Consider the following 22,778-nt stretch of genomic DNA (forward strand, 5'->3'; position numbering starts at 1 on the left):
ATTTGAGATAAGGGTATATTTAAGAGTTTATAGCTGGCTTATGCATATCTTGCCTTTTGACACAGGATATGCCAGATCTCCGTTTGGGTGGGGTAGCTTTTTAATTAAAATGTATATTTATTTTTTCATACCCTGTTCAATTATATTTTAAACTTATGAAGGGTATTAGACTAATGTTTTTGGAACCTGAGTTCTTATAACTTTCAAAGATTTAGAAATATTTTGGCAGTGCTAGCTTCTCAGGCTTCTGTGTGTACCTTAACTGGCTGTGTGAGAATTTGTGTTACTTAATCCTGCAATTGGCCTCTGAGACAGGAAGGATTATGTACTGCAGTTTCTGAAGAGCCAACTAATACGCTGATTTGTTGGTAGAGACTGGACTGATACCAACCAACTCTTCCCATTCAAGTAATTAAACTGTAGTCCCATAACAAAATGTGTTTTTTCTTGACTGTTTTTGGTGAGTTCTGTCTCAAAAAAAATTCTATTTCTGGTTTAGCTTTTAGGCTTCTAAAATAAAAAATAGTCTTTTAACTGCTTCTAATAGTGTTGATATGCTATGTAGATTTTTTTTTTTGTAGAAAACAGTTTAGTACTACTGATAGAGGACCCAAACACAATGTAAGCAGAGGTTTATACTTCTCTAAAATCATGCAGGAGAGACTATTGTATTCTGGTAATGGGATCCTAGTGTACGATTCCGTTTCTGTCAAACTCTTATTAAAAAAATTAGTACTGTTATTCTTCTGACCTGGGTCCCCTCCATTACAGTTTTTGACTAGACTTCAGTCTTGACTGGGAAAATGGATGATTCTCTCTTACAGCCAAGTGCAGCACTGCCTGGGCAACTGTCTTACTAGTGTCTAGCTACACCACTACTTGATTTCTTCAGCTGAGCCCTTCCACTGCTGCTTACAGCTAAGTTATGTATTGGTTTGTTTTGGGATACTTGGAAAAGCATATGATTTTCTTCACTACGCATGTACACGGATTTCCTTTTGTTTTAAAAAAGGAGAGGGGAGGAAAAAAAAGCTGGACCCAAAGACTCAAAAGTTGAGGCTGACATGTAATCAGAAGTGGATTCTGTTTTGTACGGTTGGAGGATAAGATCAGTTCAGGATGTTCTAGAGTCTGTGATATGCTGCCTGTTTGCCTTTGAAGACAAAAAAAAAAAAGTGAAAATTAAATTTTACCAACTCTTGAATTTGTTTGCGCTGCATTTGTGAACAACAGTGCAAGCAGTCAGGCTTTTAGTTCTGACCTGGATACAACAAAGCATTCATGTTGCAGTAAAACTCGTGGTTTTTTTTCTGCCTCTTGTCTAGTGATTCCTCAAGAACAGAGTTAAGAAGTGGTAGAAGAAAGCATAAGCATCCTCTTGTTGGCTCGACCTGGTGACAGGGAATATGCATGTGCTTTTGCCAGTGCTCTTTGCATTTCTTCTTTTTACCACAATGTTTATAACTGGTGATAATATTGGAAGAGTGGAAAAAATGTTACCAGGTTCTTTGTCTGAAAGCCCTGGCTTGAGTCCCTTTGAGATTTGATCTGTTCTCCGTTTGAGAAGCCCATTATTTCTTGCCTGTGTTGTGATGCAACACATAGAAAAAAGCTAGGAAAATGACTTTTTTCTCCTCTTTGTAAGCACGCAGCGTGTCTATGTTCATACCAATAACTGCATATGGAATCATTGTGTATTCTGTGCTGGAATATGATGATTTATTTTGGAGTATTTTACTAGTATGAACTCAGTCATCTAATTGCTAGTAAATTGCAAGTCATAAACAGAACCCTCCGATGAGTTCCGATAAGAGCTCAGTACTTAGCTAGAAATTGTATGGGGAGCTACTATGCTAGAAGCTTTAATACAGTTTATTGGAAGTATTGTTCATATCACTTTTCCTGAAAAAATACGTGCTGCAAACTCTACCTTGGTAATAGCTTTTAACTGAACTAGAGAGCTGGTATTAGCAGAGCTGACTATAGATGGCTTGTGTCCATATACAACATTGCTAATGACTATGAAAAACATACCTAAAACTTATTAGCTGAAAGAAAAATATGTGTTGTCACACCTGCCAGAACTTAAAGGAATAAACTACTGTACACCATAATGAAATATTGTTAATCAGCTTCCAATTCAATATCTGCAGTTTGCTGTTACCTTTGGTCAAATGCCTGGATATACTTGAATTTCCATGAGACTTAATTTGTCCAACGGTGTTTCCTATGAGTAGAAATTCTGGAATAGTGGGAACACTGTATGTGATTTTTCTTAATTAACATAAATGGTTATCTGATAAATGTAATGAATTCTGCGTGATCAGCATTATATTGTCTGCTGGAAATAGAATACAGTGGAGAGGAAACAGTCTAGGAGGTTCCTGGAGTGTGTGGAAGATAACTTCCTGATACAGCTGGTGAGGGAGCCAACTAGGGAAGGCACCCCGCTGGACCCGTTGTTTGCAAACAGAGAAGAACTTGTGGAGGATCTGATGGTTGGAGGCCATCTTGGGCACAGCAATTGTGAAGTAAGAGTTTTCAATTCTCAGATATGGAGGGAGGTCAGCAGAACTGCTACCTTTGGACTTCCAGAGGGCAAACTGTGGCCTCTTTAAAGGCTTGGTTGACAGAGTCCCTTGGGAGGCAGTCCTGAAGGGCAAAGGAGTCCAGGAAGGCTGGACATTCTTCAAGAAGGAAATCTTAAAAGCACAGGAGCAGGCTGTCCCCACGTGCTGAAAGACGAGCCGGTGGGGAAGACGACTGGCCTGGCTGAACAGAGACCTGGCTGGAGCTCAGGAAAAAAAGGGAAGTTTATGACCTCTGGAAGAAGGGGCAGGCAACCCGGGAGGACTACAAGGGTGTCGTGAGGTTATGCAGTGAGAAAATAGAAGGGCCAAAGCCCAATGAGAACTTAATCTGGCTACTACCATAAGAGACAATAAAAATTTTTCCATAAATACGTTAGCAACAAAAGGAGGGCTAAGGAGAATCTTTATCCTTTATTGGATGTGGGGGGAAACATAGTGAATGATAAAGGATGAAGAAAAGGCTGAGATACTTAATGCCTTCTTTGCCTCAGTCTTTATTAGTAAGACCATTAGTTGTTCTCTGGGTACCCAGCCCCCTGAACTGGAAGACAGGGAGCAGAATGAAGCCCCCATAATCTAGGGGGAAATGGTTAGTGACCTGCTACTTCACTTAGACACACACAAGTCTAAGGGGCCAAATTGGATCCACGCAAGGGTACTGGGGGAGCTGGCAGAAGTGCTCACCAAGCCACTTTACATCATTTACCAGCAGTCCTGGCTAACTGGGGAGGTCCCAGTTGACTGGAGGTTGGCAAATGTGACACCTACCAACAAGAAGGGCCGTAAGGAGGATCCAGGGAGCTACAGGCCTGTCAGTCAGACCTTGGTTATGGAGCAGATCATCTTGAGTGGCATCACATGGCATGTACAGGACAGCCAGGTGATCAGGCCCAGTTAGCATGGGTTTATGAAAGGCAGGTCCTGGTTGACCAGCCTGATCTTCTCCTATGACAAGGTGACCTGCTTACTGGATGAGAGAGAGTCTGTGAATATTGTCTGCCTGGACTTTAGTAAAGCCTTTGACACCTGTTTCCTGCAGCATTCTCCTGGAGAAACTGGCTGCTCATCGCTTGGACCAGGTGTACTCTTCGCTGGGTAAAAAACTGGCTGTGTGGCTGGGTCCAAAGAGTTGTGGTGAGTGGAGTTAAATCCAGTTGGTGGCTGGTCACAAGCAGTGTTCCCCAGGGCTCAGTCCTGGGGCCAGTTCTCTGTAATATCTTTATCAATGATCTGGACGAGGGGATCGAGTGCACCCTCAGTAAGTTTGCAGATGACACCAACTTGGGTGGGAGTGTTGATCTGCTTGAGGGTAGGAAGCCTCTACAGAGGGATCTGGACAGGCTGGATTGATGGGCCGAGGCCAAGTGTATGAGGCTCAGCAAGGCTCACTGTTGGGTCCTGCACTTGGGTCACAACAACCCCATGCAACACTACAGGTCTGGAGAAAAATGGCTGGAAAGCTGCCTGATGGAAAAGGACCTGGGGCTGTTGGTTGACAGCCAGCTGAATATGATCCAGCAGCGTGCCCAGGTGGCCAAGAAGGCCAACAGCATCCTGGCTTGCATCAGAAATAGTGTGGCCAGCAGGACTAGGGAAGTGATCGTCCCCATGTACTCGGCTCTGGTGAGGCCGCACCTCAAGCACTGTGTTCGGTTTTGGGCCCCTTACTACAAGAAGGACACTGAGGTGCTGGAGCGTGTCCAGAGAAGGGCAACAAAGCTGGTGGAGGGTCTGGAGCACAAGTCTTAACGAGGAGTGGCTGAGGGAACTGTGGTTGTTTAGCCTGGAGAAGAGGAGGCTGAGGGGAGACCTTCTTGTGCTCTATAACCACCTGAAAAGAGGTTGTAGCCAGGTGGGTGTTGGTCTCTTCTCCTATTGCATGTTACTTGGGAGAAGAGGAAATGGCCTTGAGTTGTACCAGGGGAGGTTTAGATTGGATATTAGGAAAAATATCCTGGAGATATTAAGATGATGTGTAGATGTGGCACTTAGGGACAAGGTTTAGCAGAAGACTTGGCAGTGCTAGGTTAATGGTTGGACTTGATGGATCTTTTCCAATCTAAATGATTCTGATTATATTATCATGTCTTTTCCTTTTGTTTCTCATCTTGCATTCAAGGGGAAAAAAAGAGGGAAGTCAACAGTGTTCTGTCATATGGTATACATTTTGGTTTGCCACTGTTAAGTTTTCCCTCTCTCTCCATGCAGGTGGAGGTGGGGAGGTTTCCCTTCTCCAACATATTTGCATGAAATGTTGTGCTCATCCGATTTTCTGATGTTCTTGATCCTGACCATACCTCGTGTATATTGCTACAAAAAATGGTCTTTTAGATAGGTCTTGAAAAACATGATAGACACTTATCAGGCAGTGAATTAAATGAGTTGGGCAAAATCGTTACAGAAGGTGGTAGCAGATTGTCTTTGTATGGCAGGGCATTGCTGAGTGAGTGGCAGATTCTCTTCTGTACTGCTGGAGAGCCATGGGAGCATAATTAAGAATTGCTCCAAAGTGACGCTATTTGTTTTGCATGAAAAAAACTGAACTGTGCCATCCTTATCCCCCTTCCCTCCAAAGCACTGCATTGTAATGGGGAAACATCCTTCTTTTGGCTTTCTTAGTCTCCCATTTACTGTAAGAGTGCATAAAGAGAATATTACTGACACAGAATTGTTTGCTTGCTAGCTGTGGTAGGGGCTTGGCTTTGGTGATGACCCAGGGAGGTCCACTGCAGTGTGGTATTCTGCATCTCTGCACTTCAGACTTCAGTCAGCATCATGTTTACTGCAGTTTGGGGAGCCTTCTGCTCTTTTTCCCTTTTGCTCTGGGGTGCTTTTCTATATTTGGTATCTTCATGTATTCCAGTTATCAGAGACAAAACTGTTTTCTTTCTTGAAAATTGCTGCGTTGAGTACATGGTTTTTTGGATGGTAGTATCCTGCAATTAGATGTAGACATTTGACTTGTCATGTGTTCATTTTGATTATTTCCTTGTCTTTTTGCCTTGCAGAAAAATAGTTTGCTGTACATTTGAAAGGTGGAATTTGTGAAAACCAAAGGGGTGTGTATATATAATGGAGTTGCTTAAAGCGGCAAGGGGAGGAGAAGAGGTTAACTATATGTATACTCTACTCGGGCCTAATCAAAAGCCTGTCGAAGTTGGTGGAAAAAGATGAATTGAGTGAATCTGGATCAAGCTCAGCACGGAAAGCACATTTCTTAGCTCAATGAGAAACAGGGTCAGGAAGCTCCTAAATGTGGACAGGAGGAGGAATTAGGAAATAAACTTCCTTGCTTACCACAGAACTGTAGTGTTTATAAAGACTTTGTTAGGCTGTGTTTACTCATGAAATTTTTCCTGATTAGCTCCATGCATACATTGCCCTTCTGAAACAAGCTAAGGAGTAGGAACCTTTTGCTCAGTTGGTTAACGAGACATAAAGAATTAAATCAGGAGCAATTCTCAAGGTAAAAGTCAATGACTTGTTTCAGCTAGAAAGATGATAACAAAAACAAAGTAGCAAACTTTTCAGTTTTTCATTGAATGTTTGGATGTTTTAGAGCAAGGGAGGAAACAGCATCTCATCTTTATGTTCTTGTAATAGAACTCTAGGAATACATTAGCATTATGGAATGATTATATATAAGCCATCATGTATGGTTTATATTAATTGTCCCTCTTTATTTAGCCTCCTCTTGAGGGGAGGCAGGCTGGAGAAAGAAACAGCCTGAGGCGGAGTCTTCTGGTTTTGTTTTTTCTCTCCTCTCCAGTGTACAGGATGAATGACTGCAGGAACTCAAGTTTAACAAAATGATGGGACTGATTCTCAGAGTAGTGGACCATCTAAAGCTACCTCTGTCTTACTTTGGAATCTTAACTGTAGCGTTTCCGAAAATGATGCTCAGAGTACAGTGTCTTTGTTATCCTCCACTGATGTGTTTTTGTAGAGGTGTTCGTTCTTCTCTGGTGCTGAATTCATTCCTCCTCTTTGCTTTCAACTATTCACTTTCTTCAGGATATGTGCTGTAGGATACAAGATGGAATACATGCAGTGGAAGCTTCGTCCATCAACTTTCCAAATGTGTCTCCATCAACAACCTCAAATGCTGCCCGACACTATCACTGCGGTGATACTGAAATCTGCTGGAGAAGGAGAAAGCTTTAGACCCCAGTTGTGAGAGGATCTGCAGTTTGTAGCTTGTTCATTTCTGTGAACTGCTTATGCTCATTAGAGTTAATTTTGTGTCTGTGGTGTGGTCTGACTACTGTTGTCATTCACCATGCCTCTGGCTGGAACAGCAGAACTTAGAAGCGCAGAGTTAAGTGTCTGCAATTTAAAGTAGCAGGGTACAGTATCTTGTTGGTTGGGGTGGCCCAAGTTTATACCATATAATCTCAGATGTTTAACTGAGGTGTATTAGAAGTTTAATCACCTTATAAAATTGACATGGAAAGAGACCTTCTGGAAGACTTTCATTGTGTCCATGGGGAAGCTGGTGAGAGTGAACCAATTTAAGTGCTTTAGGCTAAGGCTTAGTGATACAGGAATTTCAAAAAGTACAAACCTAAGGAGTTCTTAACTGCTTGTTCCAACACTGCAGCGTGCTGCCTCCTCTCTGTCATCTGTCTCTTGGTTATGCCAGTATAACTACGGTGGGGATGCACAATGAGATGGTTCAAGAAACTAGTCCAATCTGAAAAATCCAAAGAAAAACTGTAGTGCTGGAGAGGGAATGAAAGTCTTGGGAAGGGGAAGGAACTCCTTAAAATAGTGCTGCCACTGAAGTAATCTTTTTGTTGAATCACTTAAATGTATGAAGTGATTTTGTATTAATCTGAACTGTTTCTCCTGTCTACCTGTAACTGTGGCTGTAGTCTTAGTCTCTCTCTGTTAGTCTCTCTTAGGAGACAACACTTAAATTGTAGGAATGGATCTGCTTCAATTTTGGGTTCCAGCATGAGCAAATACTGTGGAACCCAGAGGGTGAAGGAATGAGCAAAGTGATGTTTAGAGGATATAGGTTGTAGGGGACAAGGAGAGATGTCAGGGAAAGAAAACTTGTTGGGTTTTTTTAGTGTGAAAGTCTTTAAAATGCTTGGTTTTGGGTTTTTTTTTTTTTTGAGGAAAGTTCAATCACTTCTTTCTTATGTTAGAGAAAACCCTTATTTTCCCCTACTGTTTTATCAGTAAGCATCATATGGCCTTAACTTTTTTCTTTTGTCTCAAGTCTTCCATTGCAGGAGTATTTGCAGACCTTCCACACCCAAATTGCTCTTAAATCTGTGTCACTTTAGGGGGGTGAAGTGCTAAACTGATAGGAAGGATGATAACCTTGGATAGTGAAACTTGAAAGTGGTATAGTGCGTAGCTAAATTTCTTCCTTAAAGGAGCAAACATTATTTGTAAGAAATTTGGAGGACATAAATTTGAGTACAGCTTTTCTGCAATTGGATGGTATTTTTTAATTTGTTAGTTTAAGTAGATTGAGGTTATATTTCTACCTGATTTTAATGTAGTGGCATATAATGTAACTAGGTGGTATTATCCTCAACAATGGTTTCATCCTAATCAATGGATTTAATTCTTGTATACAGTGCGTAACCTGTGTTATAATAATACTTGCACATAACTGATAGAGATTTTGTGTTAATTTACTTCATTTGCCTTGAGGAGTTCCCAGGAGTCTTAGTTACAGGCTCATTGCACCAGGCATTGTAAGACAGAATAAAAAGACTTAATTGTATAGACTACATTGAATAGAAAAGAAAGATGTGTACTACAGGTAATATTAAATATGACCTAAGTGTTCATCTTAGCAACTTGTCATAATTTGAAGAGATAATGCATTTCAGACTTTCAAGGCAAGGGCTAGTACTTAGTATGAACAATTTATAAAAGTTAATTAAAAATAATGTGTTTGATTTTTTTAATATTTTTTTTACTGGTGTATAGTTCTGAGTATTTGTGGTACTGGATTCATTTCTGCAATGAAAGTGAGAGCTGGACAGGTAGAACTTGGCAACCCTGATCACTCTCTTCTGCTTTCCTCTTGCAATTAATAATTGACTTCTTTTCACTGTCTTCAATTTTGTAACCGAAAAGTGGAGGTTTGGTGGGAATTGTGATGCCTTTGGACATTCTGTCTCGCATATCTAAGGAGGTGAAGAGCGGATAAGGAGCCATCCTTGAAACGGTTGCTCAGATTTTGCTGTATTGTGGAAGCAGACATGTTGTTTAACTGTATGGAGAGATTGGAGTTATGGACAGAGGTGAATTTGCAATAAGAGGCATATAGTAAGTTGCCAAACTTTTCAGAGGACTAGTGAATTGGGTTAGGATGTGCTGCTGAGCTGCAGCTTGGAGAAAAGAAATGAGGAGCTGAGGGTTCGGTATTGTTTTCATTTTGATGGTGGGAAGGGTTGTTTGACTGTTGTTTAAAGATGAAGAGCCTTTTAAATATGAACTTCTGATTTCAAGTGCACTTCAGTAGCCATGCCACTTAAGCAGTTCCTGCTGTGTTGGTTTTGCTGGTACAGATGTTTGTATGACGATACAGTGAATGGATCTGTCAGTTCAGAAATGGCCTTTCCCTCTTGCAGAACTGTTTTTCAACCTTATCAGTTCCATGATCTGACTTGCTGCATGAATGGCTGTGTTAGCACCGTGGAGGAGGCAGCATCTCTTAACCTAGTGCACAGAGGACTGATCCTATATGTGAAACCAAAATTGTTGATTTAATCTTTGTCATAAAATGGAATCCGACTGATTTGCATAGGTTCTTATTAAAATAGTGGTATCTGTTAAAAATTTAGTTGGATAACTTTCAGCAATTGGTTGGTGGATTTTTACAAGCTATTTAGAATGCATCTGTGCTGTCAATAGAGACCAAGAACCAAAGACATAGTAATAAAATCATATATATAAAATCACATAAAATTCTGCTGAACTTTGATCATTAGTTGTATTTCTAGAAATATGTGTTTTCATAGCACCACAAGCTTACAACAAAATTTTATTCCTGTCAAACTTCTTTCTTCATGTTTAGGAATATGAATTTAACAGTACACTCAAAGTGCAGATCTAAATCGGAGATGGTATTTTAGTTCTGTTCGTGTAGCGAGTAAGGAAGACTTGCAGATGCAAAAAATCTGGTTGGGTATTTTTAATTTGGTGTTATCCAAATATTTTTTAAAAAAAAATTCTGAAAAAATATTTCAAGAGGGGGGAAGAAATCGGCAGTCGAATAATATCTGCATGCACAATTCTTTTTGTTTTTGTTGATGTGATACCTTTTTATTATAGTAGTTGAATACTCTGAATATGTCTGTCCACATCTCCCCTGAGAGATAGGAAGACTCAAGTTTAGTGAAATTTTCTGTGGCCACTTAGGGAAATATCGTGCTACATTCACTTTTATTTCATATAATCCACAGAGCATTCCCCTCTCTCAACTGACAAAGCTCACTGTGTTCCTTCTGCCATGCTCATCTGTTCTTCACCCATTCTGTGAGCGACATTTCCTTAATTGTTTGGATTTAAGCTCATACATACTGACTTTCTAAAAAGCTGTACAGACATTTTGATAAAGAAGGCATAGTGTCTCTGTGAGATGATGGAAACCAGTTACAATCCCCTTGGCCAAGCTTTAACTCATTTGAGAAATCTTTTGGTGAAGTTTTCGTTGGGTGGGACAAAATTCAGATTGTATGTCAAGGCCAGTATTAGCACTGATTTGCAAGATGTATTATTATTAGACACTTAAGCATATGTAACAACTATTTGTGGGCTTATTAAGACATTATGCCATGATTTTTTTTTTAGAATGTAAAATTCAGTTTTCAATAGCGTATTCTGGTTTTAACTTCCATTTTTACATACTTTCCAAGATACTTTATCTACTTCAAGGGGTTCTGGTACTCTCTATGAAAAGTAATTGTATGCTGTTTAAACTTTGAGTGATGTTGTAAGGCTTCTTTGATAGAGTAAGTTATGATGTGTTGGTGAGAGCGAAATCTGACTGCAGTTTTCTCTAGAAGTGCGGTGGTGAATAAGACAATATCAGAGTTTCCCATGTCTTCGATCATTCTGTTACCTGTAGTATGCAAAAGTAACTCTCAGTGGAACAGGATCTGAAATGGCTATAAAGATAGGAAGAAAATCTGTTTTCAGGCTAACCACAAATTTTTGAAAGAAGCTGGTGGTGAGCATTATTGCTTGGACAAACTGGTGGCTTGTTGAAGTGCCAGCTGTCTTGATTTACTTCCATATCATTCCTAAGGCTGAAAATTAAAATGGTTTCTCATTTCTTTTTAGAAGGCATCAAATGTAGGAGAAATAAGTTAGATCTGTTACTGTTGGATGTAGTTTTGATCCTTCAGTCCATCTACTTGTGGCATAGCTGATTTGCCTCTCAAAAGCAGCAGATAGTCTTGTTTTGATTTTGGGAGAACGTTACCCTATTCTCAGCTGTTGCTCAGGTGTGCAAGTAATAACTGTGTAAATGAGGGTTAGCAATGCGACCTTGACAATAGAAACAATACTCAGTATGTGGAAATCTTCCTTTATTTCAGGCTTGATTCAGATCCTGGCGATTGTTTACTTACAGATTACACCACTGAGTTGCTCATACTCAAGTTGTGGCTTGATGAGTTTTTTTGGTTGTGGGTGCGCTCTGTGACTTTAAGAAGATGCGGTGAGGAAGGACAAAACCGGTAGTTTTTGTGTTGTGTACAGGTTGTGACTAGAAATGGCTATGGAGATGTATGTATATCTCTGCTTGCACAGCATTTAGCAAATAAGTCTATTTTAATCAGAAGCCTGGACGCTCTAAAAAAGAAACCCACTTGCTCATGTACGTTTTTGGGCTATGGAAAATGCTATCTTGCTGTTTGTCACCTGCCTGTAACTACATTTTCTTTCCTGATAAGCATATTAGGAAGTGAGAGGTCTTTGACAGATCACCGAAAATATATTGCATTTGACTGCTGCCTGAGAGTTTTCTGCACAGATGGGTCGCAGTAGTCAACCCAAATCTAAAGAAAATTTAACGAAGCAGAAAGACCTCACTTACCTCCTACAGAATTAAGTGATGCTGGTTTCATTTGCTCCTTTATAGGCGTATCGTTAAGCATTAAGCATATCCCTACAGTATTTTGCTGTTTAGCTCACTCTTTTTGAGCTGTCTGTCTGTAGTGCTGCACTGCTGTGTTGGCCTCAGTGTTATGTGGGGAAAATCTGGGCAGCTGTCTTGTATTTGTCCAGTCTTTGATAATTGGGACAAAAAAAGTTTTAAAGATTTACATGGATTTAAAAAGCCTAGCATGATATGTTGCAGAAGATCATTTCACACAGTAATCCTGGTGTGGGAGGACCGATGAATCCTGTTAATCAGCAATGGTTGGGGGCAGTCTCATATACATGCAGGAACAGTTGAAAGATGCTTACATGCTGTTGACTACCATTTAATAATCTTGCTCACAGTAGGAGCAGAATGCAGTAGCTCTGTATTTTGAGGAAGTCCTATGTTAACAAAGTTGTTCTACAAGGCTGTTTCGGACGATTAAACAAGAAACAAAATCTGCATTGTAGATGTGCTTAAAAATGAGTTCACATGGAGAAGGTAGGTTGAAAGACTGCCTGAAATAACTTTAGATGTTTCACAAATAAGTCTGAGATATGGGTAAGAGGACCTACTGCTTCTCTCTATTTATGACTTATGTGCAGTGATTTCATAAATGAGGCTGTTTCTTTATCAGCCACACAAGATTGTAATATGCTTCCTTTGTTCCTACCAGATTAAAGGCAAATTTTGATTACTGGCTATATGGGAAGAAACAAAAGTGTTGGAGCAGAGTGAAACTCCTTAGCCTACTGAATGTAGTCTGTGATCTCTAGATGGATATGCTTAGTTGGCTCTACAGCTACAGGCTATAAATACTTGAGGAGAATCACAAAGCTTTATTGATAGAGCTGGATGCACATGTAGTGAGAGTGTAGGTGTGTCGCTAGAGTAGTAAAAACTGTGTCAGAATCTTACCTTTCCTTTGAATAAGTGGGGAAGGCTTTGGGTGTTTGTGTGTGTTGGAAAACACTGTAAACGTAATTCATGGCTGTTAATGGAGCACTTTTTTGGAGGTGGGACTTTTCCCCTTCTGTTAGGGATGGGCATTATGGATGTGTACCACCATTATGGAGTTTTATATGATTGTGTTGTAGTCTTTAGTCATCAGCTGGTGTACTGTTCTCTTGAGTTCCTGCGTGTGGAGGAGTATGTGCCGGCTGTGAAAAGCCTTTCTTTAAAGGCTTCCAGGAAAATTTGATCAAATAAATGTATTATTTTCTTGTGGATCTATGTAGACTTCGAAGGCCTCATCTGTCTGAATGTGTTTTATTAACAAGACTTGCCTATGGAATTATTCTTGGTAGTTTTGCTGAGAACGTAGCGCTTAGATCTAAGCACTTTACAGCAGCGTTATTATTAAGAAAGATTATTACAATAGTAATTGTAATAGTACTGTATTTATAGTACGTTAATGACAGGAAATATGGTACATGTCTTAAGTTATCAATGATGTAATGGATTGAAGCACCTCCTATCTTTTCTTACCCCTGTTATTAATGAAGTGCCTTTTTTCTTTTTTTGGCTGCTATTCTACTGGTTGTGTTAAGCAAGCTCCTTGTGAGATAGTCAAAGCAAGTGGTGTTCTGTAGGAGACATGAAAACATCAGCAATTTAAGTTCTCTTGATGAAAATTTATTTGTCATGGGAAAATCCAAGATTAAAAAATAATAAATTGAAGGAGGAAAAACATCTTCGCCCTGTTTTGAGTTAGAGTATATATCTTCTGGACTAAATAAATACTATGTGATTGCATGAGATTATGGAGGGTAGGAATTTGTGCCTCAGGTTGACCTTTACTGGATCTCTGTTCCTGAAGGTATTTTATGACATCTTGTGCTGTTTCTGTTACATTATGTAATTAAAATTATTCTTTTTTTTAATAGTGAGAAGGTCTTAAAATAGTGAGAAGGTCTTAAGAATGTTTCCTAGCATTGTTAAGGTATGTTAGCAGTTGTTAGCCTTTGTTAGTATTATTATAGAAGAATGAATATCATCAGTGATGAAAGTTTTTGTATGATGTAATGCAAAACAGGCTTCCTGAGACCTTGTTCAGACTATGCAAAGTAAGCTTTAGTAAAATCGTATTTAAAATTAGTCTGAGATTCTGTAGGGAGACTGAGCCTGTGAAGAGGATGGAAACATGGCTTTCATGAGAAAAAGCTGCAAAGCACGTGACTGACAGGGTGTACATGCAGTCTCTATACCACATGAATGTTGCTGATTAGAGCCCCAAATTGCTTATCTAGAGAAGCTGCTTTCTAACATCTGCCAGTTACAGTAGATGTTCTCTTACCTTTAGCTTGATAAGTTCCTTCTATTTCTATGTATGTTTTCTTTCCAGCTTTTATTTTTTGTCCTATTTTTCACCTTAACAGCAGGTCATTCAAAGAGGGAGAAAAAGCTTGCGTTAGGTATCACAGTTTTGAGGGCAGGAGCTTCAAACTGATGAAACATCGAAGGGAATAATTCAGAACAGGGAGTCTTTTATCCATAAGAAGCCCAAACCGGACAGTTCAGCATGGTGTGACATTCATAGAAGTGTTATTTGTGATATATGATGTCTTTAAAATGCTAAAAAAGTGGAAGTTCAACAGAATGATCTCTCTTATAGTATGACACTTAAAATATTCGAGTATAATATTAAAACAGCAGTAAAGTTGACTTCCTAGAAGGGGAGAGACAGAATTGGAAGTATAAACAATTTGCAAGTTCCCTTCTGATTCTAGTAAATGTTTCAGTAAAAGTGTGATGCCAGTCATCACCTGCATCTCCTCATTTGTATGCCTGTTTTCTTGGGACTCTGGTGATGATCTGCTTGAACAAACCTTTTAAGTGCAAAACTAGACTTTAATTTTGAGTGGGTTTAATTGAATGTGGCAAAAGACGTGGCACAAAACACGGCTGAATGAGAAAACATAATGCAGGCAAGTCTTCCAGGAAGTCTCCAATGTGAGGAGTAAGGGTTCTGTTTCCTGGAAAAGTGTGAGCATTGTCTTAAGATTTATTTAATGGAAGGAGTCTCTCCAGGTGTCTTTAGTTTGTTTTCAGGAAGAGAAAACCACAAGGTATTTCAGAAATGAAATGCCTTTGTCATCTGTTCATTGATTTTATTTATTTAAATAAATTAAAAAGTGTATATGCATATACTTGTTCATTACTATACTTTTCTTAATGCATCTAATGATGTGTCAGGCTTTTACAGAGGGATTAGCCAGGGTCCCCATACAATTTTGCAGCTGTGGTCCAGTCCTTGGGGATGAGTCATGATTCCACACACTGAATAATAGATAGAAGTACATAGGAGAGCCTTCCTGAATCATAGAATGGTTTGGGTTGGAAGGGACCTTACAGATAGTTCCTGAAGTGCATTTACTTAGGAATTGATTATATAAATGATCATGCATGGTATTCCAAAATAAGTGTTCTGGCAGACAAATATTTTCAGTTAAGCTTCATTAAGGTAATATAAAAGTCCTAAGGGTTGCAGTTGTAGACCCTTTTGCTCAAATAGAGTGGGCTTGTTCTGACTTTCCATCTTCTAAAACAAAGCAGGTGGGCGGGGGGGGGGGAAATACCATGTGTTGTCTTGCTGTGTTGCTTTTCACCTAAAAGTAGTTGGGAACAGAGCATGGAGGAGATGTCTTGGAGCATGCTGGTGCCAGTTCTTTCACAGGTTTCCTTAGATCCTTTTCATTGGAGTATCTTGGTTTGAGTTTTGGTCAATTGTATCTTGAGTGTTTTCTCACAAACATCTTTTCCAGACTGAAACATGGGCCTTGGATATCATTCCTACGATCCAAGAGTTGTTTGAGAGTGGTGCAGGCTTCTCGTTTCATCTTTTAACATGGTAGCAAAATACTTGAATACTCACGGTATTAGCCGTAGAGAATAGCTGGAGGGTGAGGATTGTTTTCCCTTCCTTTGCAAAATATTGTTGGAAGTTTGTTTCTTCAGGGGCACGTAAACAGACCCAGTTAGTAAATGACTGTGGGGAAAATATTAATGCTGATAATGCGCTCCAACTGGTAGTAGGCTACTGACTTGTATTTTCTTGGAAGTGAGTGATTCCTCTTACTTGCACTACCTAGAAGTTTGGAAAGTTGCAAGAAGAGGGGATACACATTGATGTACCAGAAAGTAGGAGACAAATATTAAATTTTAATTGCTATTAAAACAATGAAATTGAGCAGTGGTATTGGTGTGACTGGGAGATGTGGATGCTATACCTTTTTTTTCCTCTTTCTTTTTCCCCCCCTTTAGGAGGGCGTTCGAGCTGCTGCTCTGCTGCTGAACAGCATGCAGTCCTTTCGGGAGCAAAGTAGTTACCACGGAAACCAGCAGAGCTACCCGCAGGAAGTGCACGGTTCATCCCGACTGGAAGAGTTCAGCCCCCGCCAGCAGGCCCAGATGTTCCAGAGCTTTGGAGGAGGTGCTGGCAGTGGACGTCGTGGAGCAACAGGAGCCTCGACAGCAATGCCTGGTGAGAGCTCTGGCCATCAGAGCTACCAAGGTTTCAGAAAAGAAGCAGGAGAGTTTTACTATATGGCTGCCAACAAAGATCCAGTGGCATCAGGAGGGCAGCAGCCACCTCAGCGCAGGCCTTCTGGACCAGTACAGAGCTATGGGCCCCCTCAAGGGAGTAGCTTTGGGAGTCAGTATGGGAGCGAGGGACATGTGGGCCAGTTTCAAACACAGCACTCGACCCTTGGGGGTGTATCCCACTATCAACAGGATTATACTGGTCCTTTTTCTCCAGGGAGTGCCCAGTATCAGCAGCAGGCTTCTAGCCAGCAGCAGCAGGTGCAGCAGCTGAGACAGCAGATCTATCAGTCTCATCAGCCTTTACCCCAGGCTTCCAGCCAGTCTGCTTCTAGCACCTCACACTTGCAGCCAATGCAGCGTCCATCCACCCTGCCTTCTTCTGCTTCTGGGTACCAGTTACGAGTGGGTCAGTTCAGCCAACACTATCAGCCACCTTCGTCGTCGTCCTCCTCCTCTTTTCCCTCCCCGCAGCGTTTTGGCCAGTCAGGACAGAATTATGATGGAAGCTACAACGTGAATTCTGGGTCACAGTATGAAGGCCATGCTGTGGGTTCTAATGCACAGGCATATGGGACCCAGTCAAACTACAGTTTTCAGACTCAACCGATGAAAAGCTTTGAGCAGTCTAAGCTGCCCCAAAGCGGGCAGCAGGGGCAGCAGCAGCAGCACCCACCTCAACACGTAATGCAGTATTCAAATGCTGCCACCAAGCTCTCTCTTCAAAGTCAAGTGGGACAGTACAGCCAGAGTGAAGTTCCTGTAAGGTCACCAATGCAGTTCCACCAAAACTTCAGTCCAATCTCTAATCCATCTCCTGCTGCATCTGTGGTTCAGTCTCCAAGCTGCAGCTCTACCCCTTCTCCACTCATGCCAGGTGGAGAAAATCTCCAGTGTGGGCAAGGCAACATGTCCATGAGTTCTAGAAACCGAATCCTGCAGATGATGCCTCAGCTTAGTCCTACACCGTCTATGATGCCAAGCCCCAATGCTCATGCAGGGGGATTCAAGGGGTTTGGGCTGGAAGGGCTGCAGGAAAAAAGGCTCACAGATCCGGGCCTGAGCAGCCTGAGTGCTCTGAGTTCTCAAGTGGCCAATCTGCCCAACACAGTCCAGCACATGTTGCTCTCGGATGCCTTGGCACCTCAGAAAAAAAGTTCCAAAAGGTCATCCTCTTCAAAGAAGGCTGACAGCTGCACCAACTCAGAAGGCTCCTCGCAGGCAGAGGAGCAACTCAAGTCTCCCCTGGCAGAGTCCCTTGATGGTGGCTGTTCCAGTAGTTCAGAGGATCATGGGGAAAGGGTGAGACAGCTGAGTGGCCAGAGCACCAGCTCAGACACCACTTACAAAGCGGGTAACTTAGAGAGATCCAACTCCTCGCCAGCACAAGGCTCTCAGAATGAGCCATCAAAACTCAGCAGCAGCCCTGCAGCTAGGGAAGATGTGGCTTCCCCTGATGGGAAGGAGGCTGTGGTAGCTGTGGAAAATGCCCCAAAAGTGAATGAAAAGGCAGTTGGGGTCATTGTCTCCCGGGAAGCCATGACAGGAAGAGTAGAAAAGTCAGGTGGACAAGATAAACCTGCACAAGATGATACTTCCACAGCCACTCAGGCACCAGCTAGTGCTAGCGGAGCAAAAGAAGCTGGGCATGCAGGGACACAGCCAGAAACTCAAGGAGGAAGTAAAGGGAGCAAAAGTGGAGATAACACTAATCATAATGGGGAGGGAAACAGCCAGCCTGGTCATGCAGTTGTTGGGCCAAATTTTCCTGCAAGAACAGAACCTTCCAAATCTCCTGGCAGTTTAAGATACAGTTACAAGGATAATATAGCAGCTGGTATACAGAGAAATATTGGTGGCTTTCCACAGTATCCTTCTGGTCAAGAAAAAGGGGATTTTCCAGGGCACAGTGAGCGCAAAGGCCGGAATGAGAAGTTTCCTAGCCTCCTACAGGAGGTCTTACAGGGGTACCACCATCATCCAGACAGAAGGTATTCTAGGAACGCACAGGAGCATTCTGGGATGGCTGGGAGTTTGGAGGGAGCCATGAGGCCCAATATCTTAATTAGTCAAACCAATGAATTGACCAATAGAGGCCTCTTAAATAAAAGCATGGGGTCTCTCCTGGAAGGCCCTCACTGGGGTCCCTGGGATAGGAAGTCTAGCAGCGTAGCTCCTGACATGAAGCAGATAAATCTAGCTGATTATCCTATTGGTAGAAAGTTTGATGTGGAGTCTCAGTCTTCTGCCCATGAGGGGGGAGCGCTCTCAGAGAGGAGATCAGTGATCTGTGACATATCTCCATTAAGGCAACTTGTCAGAGATCCTGGCCCTCACCCAATGGGACACATGGGTCCTGAGGCCAGAAGTGGAAGGAGTGAACGTCTTGCTCCTGGCTTGAGCCAATCAGTAATACTCCCTGGTGGTTTAGTATCCATGGAAACAAAGATGAAAGCTCACAGTGGGCAAATAAAAGAAGAAGATTTTGAACAGTCAAAGAGCTCAGCTAGTCTCAATAATAAAAAAACAGGAGACCATTGTCATCCTGCTGGCATCAAGCATGAATCTTTCCGAGGCAATGCTAGCCCTGGAGCTGCAGTCTCTGATGCTGTTCCAGACTACATTCCCCAGCAGGACAGCAGATCGACACAGATGAGACGAGCACCTGGCAGAACTGGAAGCAGCAGGGGTAAATCACCTTCTCAATTTCATGATCTTGCTGATAAGCTGAAAATGTCACCAGGCAGAAGCAGAGGCCCAGGGACAGATCTGCATCACATGAATCCACACATGACACTATCTGAAAGAGTTAACAGGGGTTCCTTGCATTCTGCTTACCCTCAGAATTCAGAAGGCCCGTCTTTGGCTTCAGCATATCACACAAATGCTAGGCCTCATGCTTTTGGTGACCCTAACCAGAGTTTAAATTCCCAGTATCATTACAAGAGACAGATATACCAGCAACAGCAAGAAGAATACAAAGATTGGGCAAGCAGCACTGCTCAGGGTGTGATTGCTGCAGCTCAGCACAGGCAGGAAGGAGCAAGGAAGAGCCCAAGACAACAGCAATTTCTGGAAAGAGTAAGGAGTCCCTTAAAAAATGATAAGGATGGAATGATGTACCTTCAAGGTAGCTCTTACCACGATACTGGAAGCCAGGAAGCTGGGCGCTGCGTTATGGGGAGTGACAGTACTCAGAGCAAATGCACCGAACTGAAACACGGCAACCAGAAGTTGCAGCATCATGAGTCTGGTTGGGACCTCTCTCGGCAAACTTCTCCTGCCAAAAGCAGTGGCCCTCTCGGAGCAGCCAACCAAAAAAGATTTTGCCCTCAAGAAAGTGATGGGCATCGACGAGAGGAATCTACAGATTTGCCCAAGCCTAGTAATGCCATGCTCAGGCTCCCTGGCCAAGAAGACCAGTCTCCTCAAAATCCATTAATTATGAGGAGGAGAGTCCGTTCTTTCATCTCGCCTATTCCTACCAAAAGACAGCCACAGGATATGAAGAATAGTGGCAGTGAAGATAAAGGGCGACTGATGACTTCAGCAAAAGAAGGAGCTGATAAAACGTACAACTCCTATGCCCATTCATCTCAAAGCCAAGATGCTGGCAAGTCAGTTGCAAAGGGAGATTCCTTCAAGGACCTGCCAAGTCCTGATAATAGGAATTGCCCTGCTGTTTCCCTCACAAGCCCTGCTAAGACCAAAATATTGCCCCCAAGAAAGGGACGAGGATTAAAACTGGAAGCTATTGTTCAAAAAATTACGTCTCCCAATATTAGGAGAAGTGTTTCTACCAACAGTGCTGAAACTGGTGCAGATACTGTCACTCTTGATGACATCTTGTCCCTTAAGAGTGGACCTGAAGGAGGCAATGTGGCTGGACATGGACCAGAGGCTGAGAAGAGAAAAGGAGAGATGTCTGATCAAGTGGGGCCGGCAAGCCAGGATACAGCTGGTGAAATAACTCTTCCAAGATCTTCAGAAGAGTGGCAAAGCAGTGAGAATGATAAAACCAAGAAAGAGGTCCCTGAAACTGCCAGTGTTGGTAAAGAAGGAGCAGGATCCAGTGCAGCACCACCACCTTCTCAGAAGTCAGGTGGTCAGGGAAGGTCTGATGGATCTGTAAGCGGAGCTGGAACTCTGGCCTTTTCCGACTCAAAAACAATTTCCCCTTCCAGTGTGTTTACTTCTGAACCAAATCCGAAGTCTGAGGAAAAAGATGGAGATGTGACAAACATTTCACCCAAGCCAGATGGTTTCCCTCCAAAGGGATATTTTCCCTCTGGAAAGAAAAAGGGGAGGCCAATTGGGAGCGTGAACAAGCAAAAGAAGCAGCAGCAGCAACAGCAGCAACTGCCACCGCCTCCTCCACCTCCACCAGTACCTTCACAGTCTTCAGAGGGGGTAGGTGGTGGTGAGCCAAAACCGAAGAGGCAAAGGAGGGAGAGGCGAAAACCTGCAGCACAGCCACGGAAGCGGAAGCCTAGACGGGCTGCTCCGATTGTGGAGCCTCAAGAACCAGAGATCAAGCTTAAATATGCTACCCAGTCTGTAGATAAAACTGACTCCAAGAATAAGTCATTTTTCCCTTATATTCATGTGGTAAACAAGTGTGAATTAGGCGCTGTGTGCACAATCATCAATGCAGAGGAAGAGGAGCAGAACAAATTGGTGAGGGGTCGGAAAGGACAGAGATCTTCAACACCCCCTCCTAGCAATGTGGAGAGCAAAGTGCTGCCCACCTCAACTTTCATGCTGCAGGGCCCTGTAGTAACAGAGTCTTCTGTCTTAGGGCATCTGGTTTGCTGCCTGTGCGGCAAATGGGCCAGCTATCGTAACATGGGTGACCTCTTTGGTCCTTTCTACCCCCAGGATTACGCAGCCACCTTGCCCAAGAACCCGCCTCCAAAGAGGGCCACAGAAATGCAAAGCAAGGTCAAGGTACGGCACAAAAGTGCTTCTAATGGTTCCAAGACGGATACAGAAGAGGAGGAGGAACAGCAACAACAGAAGGAACAAAGAAGCCTAGCTGCTCATCCCCGCTTTAAGAGGCGGCACCGCTCTGAGGACTGTAGTGGAGCCTCTCGGTCACTTTCAAGGGGAGCTTCTTGTAAAAAAGCAACCACTGACAGTGGCAGTGGTGGTGAAAAGACTCCTTTGGACTCAAAACCCTCTATGCCCACTTCAGAAGGTGGCACTGAGCTGGAGTTACAAATTCCTGAACTACCTCTTGACAGCAATGAATTTTGGGTCCATGAGGGTTGTATTCTCTGGGCCAATGGGATCTACCTGGTCTGTGGCAGGCTCTATGGGCTGCAGGAAGCTGTGGAGATTGCAAGAGAGATGGTGAGTACCTAACCTTGCTATACAAAATTATTTGTTTTCATTTGCAATATGTATACCATTTTTCCTTGTTCTTCTCTCATGTCTTAAGTGATTATCTTTCATATTAAATAAGTCTCTAGTGATGTCCTTTTGATGGCCTTGTTTAGATCTCTGCCACACCTGATCAGACAGATTTTTCAGGCGTCAAAGCTGGATACTCATTACCTACTAAAAGTTCTGGATGTCCAAAGGCTTTCTCATGACTACTATGATCTTTTTTCCTCCTTATTCTATCCTATTAGATATTTAATATTCTCTAGGGTGGCTCTTGGACTCATACAGTGAAAGGACAAGTGGCAGCAGACACAAATTGCAACAAAGGAAATTCCAATTCAATATTAGGCAAAAAAAGTCACAGTGAGGGTGGTAAAACACTGGATTGAGGGAGAGGGGAAAAACAGAGAAGCTGTGGAATGTCTGTTCTTGGAGATGCACAAATGTGACTGGGCAAGGCCCTAAGCAACCCACTTTACCTCTGAAGTTGGATCTAGCTTCAAAGTTGGCTCTGCTTTCAGCAGGGGTGCCTTCCAACCTAAGTTATTCTGTGACTGTAATGCATGCTACACAACTGTAGAAGAATTTGCAGTCCTCGCAAAACAAGGTGGATAGAGTAGAATCACACAGAGATCTGCAAGCTTTAAGTGAAACATGGATGGGCTTAGTATTGATGAATTCAATACAAATTATACCACAAATCATACTGATAATTGACCTCACTCATTGTATACTTGCACTTTGAAGAAGAACTATGTAAAATAAAAGCAGGAACAAAGGTAAGATTTTATTCACAACAATCTGGCTGTGGATGGAGACAGTCACTATTGTTGATTTTGAGACACAAGCTGACACTTCAAAACCACAGTTATGTGCCTTGCTTTGCCATCATCAGTATGCTGCATCCCTTTATTTATGGTTACCTTTTGCATTATGCTTTCTGTCCTGGGCTAGACCATGGAAGAGGCACTAGACTACTTTTTGCTGTTGCCTTCAGACTCTTCCTTTTCTAAACAGTGTTGGGATCCAGATTTTATCTTTTCACTCTGTGTACTTATATACAGTGTGCTCGTTTGCTCCCCATGAGCTTTTCTCTTCAGGTTTGATTCCTGGCTTGTTCTGCATTTTCGCTTACTGTTCTT

At 42.2% G+C, this 22,778-nt stretch overlaps 1 protein-coding gene across 7 annotated transcripts in view; it reads left to right on the top strand.

Annotated features, from left to right (window-relative positions):
* Positions 1-22,778, top strand: part of TCF20 (transcription factor 20) — a 131,688-nt gene that overhangs the window by 70,904 nt on the left and 38,006 nt on the right. For all 7 annotated transcript variants that reach the window (XM_054813078.1, XM_054813080.1, XM_054813081.1 and 4 more), the window contains one exon: positions 15,973-21,603. In XM_054813078.1, the coding sequence (XP_054669053.1) occupies positions 16,009-21,603 (5,595 nt within the window). In that variant the 5' untranslated portion in view covers positions 15,973-16,008. Of the gene's footprint in view, positions 1-15,972; positions 21,604-22,778 lie in introns of those variants that run through there.

The sequence above is a fragment of the Grus americana genome, chromosome 1 (genome assembly GCF_028858705.1).
Source record: "Grus americana isolate bGruAme1 chromosome 1, bGruAme1.mat, whole genome shotgun sequence".
Lineage (NCBI taxonomy): Eukaryota > Metazoa > Chordata > Aves > Gruiformes > Gruidae > Grus > Grus americana.